At 36.8% G+C, this 15,099-nt stretch overlaps 1 protein-coding gene across 1 annotated transcript in view; it reads left to right on the forward strand.

The window, feature by feature from the left end:
* The window catches only part of LOC112622550, a 39,626-nt gene extending 33,677 nt beyond the window's left edge, over nucleotides 1-5,949 (forward strand). Inside the window, exon 2 of the mRNA XM_025382321.1 lies at nucleotides 5,666-5,949. Coding sequence (XP_025238106.1) covers nucleotides 5,666-5,949 — 284 coding nt within the window. The remainder of the gene's footprint in view (nucleotides 1-5,665) is intronic.
* Nucleotides 5,950-15,099: the final 9,150 nt, after the last annotated feature.

Below are 15,099 nucleotides of genomic sequence, written 5' to 3' on the forward strand. Positions count from 1 at the left end.
TTAGGATAGTTAGCTCTTCCTGTTGAATTGATCCCTTTACCATTATGTAATGGCCTTCTTTGTCTCTTTTGATCTTTGATGGTTTAAAGTCTGTTTTATCAGAGACTAGGATTCCAATACTATGTTGAATAGGAGTTGTGAGAGAGGGCATCCTTGTCTCATGCCGGTTTTCAAAGAGAATGTTTCCAGCTTTTGCCCATTCAGTATGATATTAGCTATGAGTTTGTCATAAATACCTCTTACTATTTTTAGATATGTTCCATCAATACCTAGTTTATTGAGTGTTTTTAGAATCAAGAAAAGTTGAATTTTATCAAAAGCCTTTTCTGCAGCTATTGAATGCTCTGTTCTTCCCCTGTCCCTAGACAAAATCTTCTATGCCACTTTTCCAAGGCCAGTGCTCTAGCCAAGAGTGGTAGCTTTTACTTTTCTTTGCTTGCCTCTCCCAGTGTTGGACCTCTGTTTACAAGTGAGCTAGGGCAAGGGCGATAACAGTTCCAGTATTCTTGGCTTAACATGCTTGGCGTAGGGTATCCACCTTATATGTGGAGTGCAGGAAGGTAGCCCCAGTCTTTTATTTAGATCTCTGGGAATGTAGCCTTGATAACTCAGAAGTGAAAGTGATAAGAAACGCTGGCATTCTGCCCCTCCCAGTGAGATACTATATTCCATGACTGGGAGCTGAGGGGAAAGGGATCCTTTTCTTCTTGGCCACACCTGTCCAGAGTGGAGCTTCCATCACACTGAACTGGGTAGGAAAGCAGGCTGTGGCTCAAGTGCTTTAGACTCTTGCTCTTCTTACTGAGATTTAATAGATTATCTTGAATAAGTATTACTTCATTTGTTGTTTTCTCTTAAGACAATTTTCAGAGACTTGGAATTGAAAAAATTCTATCAGTCATGGTTGTTTTACAGGGCAATGAGCCACACCACCATTATGGAAGTGCCATTATAATTTATGAACATTTCTTTAAAAATCACAACTGATTAAAAGTATTTATAAATCAGAATGTGAACATGTTATTATTTTTCAGATATTATCAAAACAAAATTTGAGAAAAAGGACATATCATAAATTTTAATAGAAAATTCAGTGATGGATAAACCATGTGGTTCGATAGGACCCAAATGAAACCATTAATACACATAGTAGAAAAATATTCCTTTTCTTAATAAAAATAGCTTTTTGACTTTTTATTTCCCCCAAATTAAAAAAGTTTCTACAAAAATGGACAAATATCCTAAAAGACATTTTGGAAAAAAAGAAATAAACACGTGAAAATAATTTCAATCCTATTCTAATTAGTATGTTGAAATCGAAAAGTTGAGGCATCTTTTCTTCCTGAAATGGCTTATATTTAAGTGATTGTTAAGAACCAGCAATGTTGCAAATGTTTAGAAAATGGTCAGTTTCATAATCTGTATGGAGAAGTATAAATTCTTTTTGGAAGATAATTTGCTGTTATCTTTCACAATAAAAATGTACATAATAATATTTTGAATTAACTTTCATTAATTTCACTTCTAGGAATTTATTCTGCATGCATCCTAAAATATTTGCAAAAGATTATTTTAATGTAAAAAGTTGGAAACCGCACACATGATCATCAAGAAGGAGTTAGTTAACGGAATATTATATACATTTAACATAATTGCACAAATTTGCATATACTCATATAGAAACAGGGTCAAGATATATTCGTAATTAAAAGTGGCAGAGCGTTGAATATATTGCATTTCATTTGTATGATATAATGCAGCAAAATTTGCCTTATAGCGACATTATTGGTTTTTGCAGGGTGATGTGCCTCATGATAGAAGAGTTACATATTTAATTTTCATTTAATACTATAATAGACATATTCTCTATATATATAACAAAATTTGAATTATTCAAAATAACTTAAAATTTGAAAATAATTAAACAGTTTATTTGTATTCTCTTACTTAGGTTTGACAAACAACATAGTAAAGGAAATCTCTTTTTATATAATTCCCAAAGCATTAATGTGATTAAAGGATGTGTATTTTATCATATACAGTGTCTACCATTGTCTGAGGTACTTTAATTCTACAACTTAAAGCTTTCCAGTTGCTGCAGTTTCTGACTGCACAATATTATAATCACAAAATTAAAATTAATACCAAATGATTTTCTTATAATATGTCAAACAATTTGGTGAGTTAAAAATAGATGTGCTTTAAAAAAGTAAAATAAAAAATGATTTTTGAAAAATATGCATTTTGATTTTGGATCCCTGTCTTAGTCAAATAAAAAAAAACCTATTAGAGTCTCTACTAGACTGGTGCACTCTGTGGCTTAGTTTGTGTAAGTTCTACTACTACCTATTTACTGCTAAACTCAGTTTCTCACTAATGGTTTGCTCATAAATTTTTTCTTCTAAAAACAAAGTATCAGTTCAAATAAAAAGATTAGAAGTTTTCTTTTCTCAAATGTTTGGTTATTCTTGAAAGCAGACAATTATTTACTATAAATTACTTTCAAGGTCTTTGATTTCCTATATTTTTACTACATTTCTCCTCAGCTCCCAAGTTAAAACGAAGATACAACTTGACATCTATTTTTCTGAAGCCTCATTTGCCTTATGGCTTTTATATTCTAAAGGTCTGAGAAAGGAAAAATGGAAGCACACATTGAGGTTAGATTGTGCTTCTATCTGTTGTTATCCCTGTTTCAGGCAATTCATTCCTACTTTCTGAGAAATTGATGAGTTGTTGTGTTTGCCCTTGCTATCTATCCTGGATAACTGGGGAAAATTCTCAAGGATTCTGAATAACAGACTCGTATTTGAGGTTTAAAGTCAAAGGAGGAGCAAGACAGATTTTCACGTAAGCAGTTATTTACCAGAGGGAAGGGCAAGGCCCAAGGGATCTCATTATGAAGTGAATGGAATTACTGGCATGGATGATCTCACTTTCTTCCTATCCCAAAATATTCTGTCACTTTAGATTTTAACTTCTCCCAATGCTATTTGAAACAGTTAAAAAGTTTCAGATAAATTTCATAGTAGTTCGTAGAGCAAAATTACTTTTAGAGTTTTTTCTCTTCAAGGAAATAGACAATAAAATAATTAACTGTTCAGAATGAAAGTGAACTAGCTAAAACTCAACCCATGTCTTTCATTTTCAGACACTAGGAATTCATCAAAGCAACCAGATCACCAGGGACTAGCAACAGTATCTAATAACCCCCTTCTTCAGTGATGATTAGCTAGTTAAGTGCCTGGAATGTCTCTCTAGACGAGACTTGAGGGAAAAACCTTGAATATTATGTTGCTTCATTGTCAGATCTATTTTTAAAGGGATTATTCTACCTCTCAGATGAGAAGATCTGGATCTGCAAACTGGCTTACTATGGAAACTGGGTAAAAAGCTATGAATTCCTATTATATTGTTTCAAGTTATGTTTCTGTCTCCACACCTAGTATTTTTTTCTGCTAATATACTCCAGCTAACATCTTAGTAGATATCTTAGTTCATTTGTGTTGCTATAACAAAATACCATAAACTGGGTAGCTAATAAACAAAATAAATTTACTTCTCATAGTTCTAGAATTTAGGAAGTCTGACATTAAGGTTCTGGTAGATTGGTGTCTGTTGAAGGCCCCTTTATGGTTCACAGATGGTGTCTTCTCACTGTGTCTTCACATGGTGGAGGAGACAAAGCAGCTTTCTGAGGCCTCTTCTATAAAGGCATGAATTCCATTCGAGAAGGCTGTGCCCTCATGATTTAATCACCTCCCAAAGGGCCTACCTGCTAACACCATCACAAATAGGTTTTAACATATTTTGGGGGAGACAAACATTCACAATACAGCAGTAGGTTACCCAAATATTGTATTTTTAAGTACCGTTTGATAAATTATGTATCACTACAGGCCCTTTAGGTCAAAAAACCATAGCCAATGTGACTTGCTTGTAGTAACTACTTCCACTTTGTCTGCGATGGTGTCAATTCCTGGCATTTAATTTTCCAGAATTATCCTTTTTCTCAAGACCATATAATCCAATTTCACTGTTTCATTCCTCACCATCATCTCTGCACCAAAGAATTCAGATACCACAGAGCATTTTAAGACCACTGCTGCCCTCCTCACTGATCCATTTCTTAATGCTGTAGTGAAGAAAATGTCCTCCAATCTTATAGCACAGGGTCTTATGCACAGAGGGCAGATGTGCATACTGTATTAGATTCCAAAATCCCTATCTTCCTGGGACTACAGATTCTTTATTTTACAAGGAAATTCTAGCTTTTCAAGCTCGTTAACTGTAGGCTATCTCTGAGTTCAAGCCTCAGTGAGCTAATGTAAAAGATCAATAACACTTTCAGGAGCTTGAGCCAATGCTTGTATCCTGTGCTCTGGGTGATAGCACTCACATCATTAAATTCAGTTCATTCAAGCTTTCTATTTCATATTCCTTGACATCCACCCCCAAACAGACTCCCAAAGTTCTCATATACATCGTAAGAAACTGCATATCTTTTTATATTAATAGACCATGTTATTATGGAGCAGTATTTGTGTTTAACCATATCTCTTTGTTGTTATAATTTTCCCTGATGATTGGTGAAGTTGAGCACATTTTCATGTGTTGGCCATGTGGAGATCCTCTTTTGTGAAGTGATTGTTCTATCATGTTGCTTGTGTTTTTTCTCACTGATTTGTAGAAATTCTTTTTATATTCTGAATAATTCCAAAAAAATCAGTGCATAGCATGTTATTTTTAGTGTTGGCACTTTAGTTTATAACTTCATTTTAAATATGAGTTTTTGTACATATATCAATCATCATGGATTAAGTATTCAATAAATACATGGGGCTTAATTATAATTTTTATTATATTTTTAATGGATATTACCTTTATCTCAGGTGATTACAAAATAAATTGTCTACATTTTAGATTGGGAAGGTCAATTGCCATATTAGAAATTGCTGAGAGGAAGAATCGATGTCCTCTTTTTTCCATGCAATCTTTTTCTTTTCCAATTAATCTCTTCATGGCCCCCTTGAACTCCTTATTCCTTAGCGTATAAATTAATGGGTTCAAGCTGGGAGTCACAATGGAGTAAAATATACTGAAAAGTTTGCCCTCATCCTGATTTGGACTGTTTCCTGGTTGTATATACATGTATGTAACTGTCCCGTAGAAGATGGATACCACAATGAGATGGGAGGAACAGGTCCCAAAATGCTTTTTTTCCTGCTGCAGACTTGATCTTGAGTACAGCCACAGCAATGAAACCATATGAAACAAGAATAAGAAGAAGAGGAACAAGAACTATAATCAGGCACATGGCAAATGTGGTTACCTCCATGGCTGTGGTGTCCACACATGCAACCTTGATCACTGCAGATATTTCACAAAAAAGTGGTCTAGGTGGTGATTTCTACATCAAGGAAGACTCATGGCACAGGGGGAAAGTATGATGCAATTAATCACACCAACTACCCGGGAGATGACCACAAGGCCCTGGCAGAGTTGGGGGTTCATTATGGTCATATAGTGCAGAGGCTTGCAGATAGCATTGAGTCGATCATATGACATCAAGGCCAGAAGGATGCATTCACCTGAGTACAGTGCCACATCAGTGAAAAGTTGAAAGGCACAGCCGCCAAAGGTAATTCTTTTATCTTTGCCCCAGATACTGACCAACATTTGTGGGACTATATTTGTGGTATAACAGAGATCCAAGATGGCCAAATTTCTAAGGAAGAAGTACATGGGGGTTGGGAGATGGTCATCTGGGAAAGACAACAGGATGATGGCCTTATTTCCCATGAAGGCCACAGTGTAGAAGAAAAAGACAACCCCAGAGATCATCATCTCGACCTGAGGCTGCCCTGTGAATCCAAGGAGTGTAAAACCACTGAAGTGGCTATCATTGATCATTCTGTTTTTTTCTTAAGAGAAATTCTGAAGCTATAATGACGAAAATATTAGAAGCCACAGTGAGTATATTCAGAAACTTCAGTGCCAGACTCAAATCAGACATTATAATCAAGATATAGATAACAGTTTTACTATCAAACAATTTTTAGTAGTCTAGATAATGTAAAAATGTAAGCTATGATAGCAAGAGAGATGGTGTATTAGTTTTTAAGTGTCAAATGAAGTGTTCAAATGTGTGTTATAATGGAAAGAGTGATAAAATCTAGAGATCGACATCAATCATTAGCGTATATAAAGAGCTTTGTTCAATTTAATGTCATTAAATGTCTTTTAATGTAACTAGTTCTTTACTGGAAGAATTTGCTCTAACAACATAGCAGCAGTGCACACTAAAGGATGCAGAATTTGAATCAATAACTTTACATTTGCTCCATTTTATTAAAATTATTTTATGCATCATTCCACTGAGTTATTTTCAAATATAGAGATTCCTGGGACCTCTCTTGAACATTCCATTTTATTGATAACTCCAATAGGTTTTATTGATCAGATAGGATTGGAAGTTACTCCTTTTGCTTCATTTAATATTAATGTGGTTTTCCTTCTCAGTGGAATGATTTTTTGGATTATACATGTTGCAATTTATTGATATTGACCAATTTAACTCTAATAGTCTCCTTTGATTATGCTAACTAAATATTGTCATTAATTTAAGGAGATTAAAAGATGTTTTCATTGCACTCTATTTTAAGGTACAACACTTTTGCTCCAGACTGTCCCAGGAATATTTTTACACAGGCAAATCTGCAGCCTGAAGATGACAGCAGCAAAGCTAGTCATTAACCAAGAAGACCAAGAGTTCTAGCTTTCAATCATCTTTAAAAAGATCTCATGTTAATTGACCACAGTAATTTTCCCTTATCTTCCTCTGCTTAGATAATCACTCAAGGAGCTCAATTTTTGTGATCACAAAAAGAAAAATATTTTTTATCAGTTCCAATAATCATCTTTAAGATAATGCTTCTTTCTTTTTCCACTTGACCTTCCAAGTTTTTACTACTTATTTTGGGGATGAGCATGCAGGTATTGGCATGTCACCTGGTTTTAGAAGTTCTAAATTTTTACTCTGAGTGCTTTAAGAAAACTGACACATTGAAAGGTGATTTATTTAGCTATTGAAATGGCCTGTGTTTTTCTGAAGTATGTTTTTAAATGTATTTCTTTCTCATTTTTGTTGAGTTATTATCCTTTTCATATTTTGACTGAAGATAAATTTGATTTTGTCTTGAAGATAAATTTTGATTCATGGAGGATAGTTCAGAGCTATGTTACCAACTTGTAGCTTGAAAAAGAATTTTTGAAAACTTCCTTTTTGTTTCTGGTCCAATATCCAATATCACTTTTTCTTACTCCATCTCTTACTCATGTCCTGGTTATTTATACAGTCACATAATTCCATTCATGCCAAAAAGATTTTTTATTAAAAAAGTTAGAATGATTAATTTTATTCCTTATACCCTCTTTCTCCCATCTCATTGTGGTATCCATCTTCTATGGGACTGTTACATATACAGCCAGGAAACAGTTCATCTCAGGATGAGGGCAAACTTCTCAATATATTTTACTCCATTGTTACTCCCACCTTGAACCCATCCATCTAAGAAACAAGGAGTTCAAGTGGGCCATGAAAAGGCTGATTGGGAAAGAAAAAGGTTCTGGAGACACAATAGGTCACTAACATCTTTTTACAAGAAATTCCCAATAAAGAAATTATCTTTGTTTAACCTCTAAATTATAGTCAACTTATTTTAGTAGTAGTCATCATCTGAAAAAGAAAATACCTAAAAATTTTGCTTGTATTTTAGTATTAATGTCCCTCATTGTCAAGGGTTCATTCTTTAAAAAATTAAAAATGTCTTTCAAAAACACTACTTATTATCTTGGATGATTTATCTACAGTTGTGGCAACAAAACAGGTTCCCTAAAGTCTAAGGGTTATGTCAACTGGGGTATGGAGGAGCATTTCATAAAGATTAGATTCAAATTATAATTTATATCATTTAATAATTTTAAATATAATTAAATTATCATACTATAACAAAAATTCATTAATGCTTGAATAATTCTTACACATACACACACACACACACATTGCCTCTCTTAATGGACCTCCTTTATAGTTTTGATTTGTTAATATTTAACTAGGGATGTTTGCATCTGTGTTCATGACAGATACTGGTAAACATTTTTTCTTTTTTTGTAATATCCTTGTAATGTTTTTAAGTCTAGTTTATGCTGGTCTTATAAAAAGAATTAATGAACACAAAATGTTTACTTACTACCAACTTATATAAAAAAGATTAGTGAAGTTGTTGAGTGAACACAAAAATGTAAAACTAAGAATGATTTATTAACATTGCAACCGTATCAACATCCATATCCAATCTATTCCTACATTTTTAGTAGCAAAATTTTGAGAAAGTCCAGATTCATGCAGAAAATAGCTACAAATAGAAATATATTTTAGTCCAGTAACCTAATATGTCTTAAAGTAGGTAGAGATGGCAGGAGTGTTTGGAATCTAAACAAAAATGATTAATCTTAATAGGAACAGATGAATGGTGAATTATAGCAAAAACTCATAGTTAATACATGAATTATGCTTGAGGAAAGAGGCTGCCCCTGCTTCTCACCCTTTCTAACTCATAGCCCTGATTAATGAGTAAACACTTGTCTCCTCATGTGTAAAAAAATCCAACAAAGAGACAGATGTGCTGTAAATGATAAACAATTAATTTTCCCTTAAGAGCAATTATGAGATTTGTTAAGCAATGATTAAATACCTGGGGATCATATACCATTCATGTATATTGATTACTGCTCAGAAACACAGAAAGCAAAGCAAAGCAAAACAAAACAATTCCCCCTGAAGATAAGTTTTCTTTTTTTTTTTTTTAATTATACTTTGAGTTCTAGGGTACATGTGCATAACGTGCAGGTTTGTTACATATGTATACTTGTGCCATGTTGCTGTGCTGCACCCATCAACTCGTCAGCACCCATCAACTCGTCATTTACATCAGGTATAACTCCCAATGCAATCCCTCTCCCCTCCCGCCTCCCCATGATAGGCCCTGGTGTGTGATGTTCCCCTTCCCGAGTCCAAGTGATCTCATTGTTCAGTTCCCACCTATGAGTGAGAACATGCGGTGTTTGGTTTTCTGTTCTTGCAATAGTTTGCTGAGAATGATGGTTTCCAGCTGCATCCATGTCCCTACAAAGGACATAAACTCATCCTTTTTTATGGCTGCATAGTATTCCATGGTGTATCTGTGCCACATTTTCTTAATCCAGTCTGTCACTGATGGACATTTGGGTTGATTCCAAGTCTTTGCTATTGTGAATAGTGCCGCAATAAACATACATGTGCATGTGTCTTTATAGCAGCATGATTTATAATCCTTTGGGTATATACCCAGTAATGGGATGGCTGGGTCATATGATACTTCTAGTTTTAGATACTTGAGGAATCGCCATACTGTTTTCCATAATGGTTGAACTAGTTTACAATCCCACCAACAGTGTAAAAGTGTTCCTGTCTCTCCACATCCTCTCCAGCACCTGTTGTTTCCTGACTTTTTAATGATCGCCATTCTAACTAGTGTGAGATGGTATCTCATTGTGGTTTTGATTTGCATTTCCCTGATGGCCAGTGATGATGAGCATTCTTTCATGTGTCTGTTGGCTGTATGGATGTCCTCTTTTAAGAAATGTCTATTCATATCCTTTGCCCACTTTTTGATGGGGTTGTTTGTTTTTTTCTTGTAAATTTGTTTGAGTTCTTTGTAGGTTCTGGATATTAGCCCTTTGTCAGATGAGTAGATTGCAAAAATTGTCTCCCATTCTGTAGGTTGCCTGTTCACTCTGATGGTAATTTATTTTGCTGTGCAGAAGCTCTTTAGTTTAATTAGATCCCATTTGTCAATTTTGGCTTTTGTTGCCATTTCTTTTGGTGTTTTAGACATGAAGTCCTTGCCCATGCCTATGTCCTGAATGGTATTACCTAGGTTTTCTTCTATGGTTTTTATGGTATTAGGTCTAACATTTAAGTCTCTAATCCATCTTGAATTACTTTTCGTATAAGGAGTAAGGAAAGGATCCAGTTTCAGCTTTCTACTTATGGCTAGCCAATTATCCCAACAGCATTTATTAAGTAGGGAATCCTTTCCCCATTTCTTGTTTTTGTCAGGTTTATCAAAGATCAGATGGCTGTAGATGTGTGGTATTATTTCTGAGGACTCTGTTCTGTTCCATTGGTCTATATCTCTGTTTTGGTACCAGTACCATGCTGTTTTGGTTACTGTAGCCTTGTAGTATAGTTTGAAGTCAGGTAGTGTGATGCCTCCAGCTTTGTTCTTTTGACTTAGGATTGTCTTGGTGATGCGGGCTCTTTTTTGGTTCCATATGAACTTTAAAGCAGTTTTTTCCAATTCTGTGAAGAAACTCGTTGGTAGCTTGACGGAGATGGCATTGAATCTATAAATTACCTTGAACAGTATGGCCATTTTCACGATATTGATTCTTCCTATCCATGAGCATGGTATGTTCTTCCATTTGTTTATGTCCTCTTTTATTTCACTGAGCAGTGGTTTGTAGTTCTCCTTGAAGAGGTCCTTTACATGCCTTGTAAGTTGAATTCCTAGGTATTTTATTCTCCTTGAAGCAATTGTGAATGGAAGTTCATTCATGATTTGGCTCTCTGTTTGTCTGTTACTAATTTATAAGAATGCTTGTGATTTTTGCACATTAATTTTGTATCCTGAGACTTTGCTGAAGTTTCTTATCAGCTTAAGGAGATTTTGGGCTGAGACAATGGGGTTTTCTAAATATAGAATCATGTCCTCTGCAAACAGGGACAATTTGACTTCTTCTTTTCCTAACTGAATACCCTTGATTTCTTTCTCTTGCCTGATTGCCATAGCCAGAACTTCCAACACTATGTTGAATAGGAGTGGTGAGAGAGGGCATCCCTGTCTTGTGCCAGTTTTCAAATGGAATTTTTCCAGTTTTTGCCCATTCAGTATGATATTGGCTGTGGGTTTGTCATAAATAGCTCTTATGATTTTTAGATACGTTCCATCAATACCACATTTATTGAGAGTTTTTAGCATGAAGGGCTGTTGAATTTTGTCAAAGGCCTTTTCTGCATATATTTTCTGCATTATTGAGATAATCATGTGGTTTTTGTCTTCAGTTCTGTTTATATGCTGGATTACATTTATTGATTTGCGTATGTTGAACCAGCCTTGCATCCCAGGGATGAAGCCCACTTGATCATGGTGGATAAGCTTTTTGATGTGCTGCTGGATCCGGTTTGCCAGGATTTTATTGAGGATTTTTGCATCGATGTTCATCAGGGATATTGATCTAAATTTCTCTTTTTTTGTTGTGTCTCTGCCAGGCTTTGGTATCAGGATGATGTTGGCCTCATAAAATGAGTTAGGGAGGATTCCCTCTTTTTCTATTGATTAGAATAGTTTCAGAAGGAATGGTACCAGCTCCTCCTTGTACCTCTGGTAGAATTCAGCTGTGAATCCATCTGGTCCTGGACTTTTTTTGGTTGGTAGGCTATTAATTATTGCCTCAATTTCAGAGCCTACTATAGGTCTATTGAGGGATTCAGCTTCTTCCTGGTTTAGTCTTGGGAGAGTGTAAGCGTCCAGGAAATTATCCATTTCTTCTAGATTTTCTAGTTTATTTGTATAGAGGTGTTTATAGTATTCTCTGATGGTAGTTTGTATTTCTGTGGGATCGGTGGTGATATCCCCTTTATCATTTTTTATTGAATCTATTTGATTCTTCTCTCTTTTCTTCTTTATTAGTCTTGCTAGCGGTCTATCAATTTTGTTGATCTTTTCAAAAAACCAGCTCCTGGATTCATTGATTTTTTGGAGGGTTTTTTGTGTCTCTATCACCTTCAGTTCTGCTCTGATCTTAGTTATTTCTTGCCTTCTGCTAGCTTTTGAATGTGTTTGCTCTTGCTTCTCTAGTTCTTTTAATTGTGATATTAGAGTGCCAATTTTAGATCTTTCCAGCTTTCTCTTGTGGGCATTTAGTGCTATAAATTTCCCTCTACAAACTGCTTTAAATGTGTCCCAGAGATTCTGGTATGTTGTATCTTTTTTCTCATTGGTTTCAAAGAACATCTTTATTTCTGCCTTCATTTCGTGATGTACCCAGTAGTCATTCAGGAGCAGGTTATTCAGTTTCCATGTAGTTGAGCGGTTTTGATTGAGTTTCTTAGTCCTGAGTCCTAGTTTGATTGCACTGTGGTCTGAGAGACAGTTTGTTATAATTTCTGTTCTTGTACATTTGCTGAGGAGTGCTTTACTTCCAATTATGTGGTGAATTTTGGAATAAGTGCGATGTGGTGCTGAGAAGAATGTATATTCTGTTGATTTGGGGTGGAGAGTTCTGTAGATGTCTATTAGGTCCACTTGGTGCAGAGATGAGTTCAATTTCTGGATATCCTTGTTAACTTTCTGTCTCATTGATCTGTCTAATGTTGACAGTGGGGTGTTGAAGTCTCCCATTATTATTGTATGGGAGTCTAAGTCTCTTTGTAATTCTCTAGGGACTTGCTTTATGAATCTGGGTGCTCCTGTATTGGGTGCATATATATTTAGGATAATTATCTCTTCCTGTTGAACTGATCCCTTTACCATTATGTAATGGCCTTCTTTGTGTCTTTTGATCTTTGATGGCTTAAAGTCTGTTTTATCAGAGACTAGGATTGCAACCTCTGCTTTTTTTTGTTCTCTATTTTCTTGTTAGATCTTCCTTCATCCTTTTATTTTGAGCCTATGTATGTCTCTGTATGTGAGATGCGTCTCCTGAATACAGCAAACTGATGGGTCTTGACTCTATCCAGTTTGCCAGTCCATGTCTTTTAATTGGACCATTTAGTCCATTTACATTTAAGGTTAAGATTGTTATGTGTGAACTTGATCCTGTCATTATGATATTAACTGGTTATTTTGCTCGTTAGTTGATGCAGTTTCTTCCTAGCACCGATGGTCTTTACATTTTGGCATGTTTTTGCAATGGCTGGTACTGGTTGTTCCTGTCCGTGTTTAGTGCTTCCTTCGGGATCTCTTGTAGGGCAGGCCTGGTGGTGACAAAATCTCTCAGCATTTGCTTCTCTGTAAAGGATTTTATTTCTCCTTCACTTATGAAACTTAGTTTGGCTGAATATGAAATTCTGGGTTGAAAATTCTTTTCTTTAAGAATGTTGAATATTGGCCCCCACTCTCTTCTGGCTTGTAGAGTTTCTGCTGAGAGATCTGCTGTTAGTGTGATGGGCTTCCCTTTGTGGGTAACCCGACCTTTCTCTCTGGCTGCCCTTAAGATTTTTTCCTTCATCAACTTTGGTGAATCTGACAATTATGTGTCTTGGAGTTGCTCTTCTCGAGGAGTATCTTTGTGGCGTTCTCTGTATTTCCTGAATTTGAATGTTGGTCTGCCTTACTAGTTTGGGGAAGTTCTCCTGGATGATATCCTGCAGAGTGTTTTCCAACTTGGTTCCATTTTCCCCCTCACTTTCAGGCACCCCAATCAGATGTAGATTTGGTCTTTTCACATAATCCCATACCTCTTGAAGGCTTTGTTCATTTCTTTTTCTTCTTTTCTCTTTAGACTTCTCTTCTCGCTTCATTTCATTCATTTGATCCTCAATCGCTAATACTCTTTCTTTCAGTTGATCGAGTTGGTTACTGAAGCTTGTGCATTTGTCACGTATTTCTCGTGTCATGGTTTTCATCTCTGTCAGTTCGTTTATGGCCTTTTCTGCATTGATTATTCTAGTTATCTATTCTTCCATTCTTTTTTCAAGATTTTTAGTTTCTTTGCGCTGGGTATGTAATTCCTCCTTTAGCTCTGAGAAGTTTGATGGACGAAGCCTTCTTCTCTCAACTCATCAAAATCATTCTCCATCCAGCTTTGATCCATTGCTGGCGATGAGCTGTGTTCCTTTGCAGGGGGAGATGCGCTCTTGTTTTTTGAATTTCCAGCTTTTCTGCCCTGCTTTTCCCCATCTTTGTGGTTTTATCTGCCTTTGGTCTTTGATGATGGTGACATACTGATGGGGTTTTGGTGTGGGTGTCCTTCCTGTTTGTTAGTTTTCCTTCTAACAGTCAGGACCCTCAGCTGTAGGTGTGTTGGAGATTGCTTGAGGTCCACTCCAGACCCTGTTTGCCTGGGTATCAGCAGCAGAGGCTGCAGAAGATAGAATATTGCTGAACAGCGAGTGTACCTGTCTGATTCTTGCTTCAAAACTTCGTCTCAGGGGTGTACCCTGCCGTGTGAGGTGTGAGGTGTCAGTCTGCCCCTAGTGGGGGATGTCTCTCAGTTAGGCTACTCAGGGGTCAGGGACCCACTTGAGCAGGCAATCTGTCCTTTCTCAGATCTCAACCTCTGTGTGGAGATCCACTGCTCTCTTCAAAGATGTCAGACAGGGTCGTTTGCATCTGCAGAGGTTTCTGCTGCTTTTTTTTTTTTTTTTTGTTTAGCTGTGCCCTGTCCCTAGAGGTGGAGTCTACAGAGACAGGCAGGCCTCCTTGAGCTGCTGTGGGCTCCACCCAGTTCGAGCTTCCCAGCGACTTTGTTTCCCTACTTAAGCCTCAGCAATGGCGGGAATCCCTCCTCCAGCCTCGCTGCTGCCTTGCTGTTAGATCACAGACTGCTGTGCTAGCAATGAGGGAGCCTCCTGGCCAGGTGTGGGACATAATCTTCTGGTGTGCCATTTGCTAAGACCCTTGGTAAAGCGCAGTATTGGGGTGGGAGTTACCCGACTTTCCAAGTGTTGTGTGTCTCAGTTCCCCTGGCTAGGAAAAGGAATTCCCTTCCCCCTTGCACTTCCCAGGTGAGGGGATGCCTCACCCTGCTTCAGCTCTCGCTGGTCGGGCTGCAGCAGCTGACCAGCACCGATTGTCTGGCACTCCCGAGTGAGATGAACCCGGTACCTCAGTTGAAAATGCAGAAATCACCCGTCTTCTGTGTCGCTCACCCTGGGAGCTGGAGACTGGAGCTGTTCCTATTCAGCCGTCATCTATTTCGTTTTCTTATACTCTGGAGCTCCAAGTACTCATGTGTCAGAGGAGTTGATAATATCCTACATAACTTGGATGC

This window comes from Theropithecus gelada, chromosome 4 (assembly GCF_003255815.1).
Source record: "Theropithecus gelada isolate Dixy chromosome 4, Tgel_1.0, whole genome shotgun sequence".
In the NCBI taxonomy this organism is placed as follows: Eukaryota; Metazoa; Chordata; class Mammalia; order Primates; family Cercopithecidae; genus Theropithecus; species Theropithecus gelada.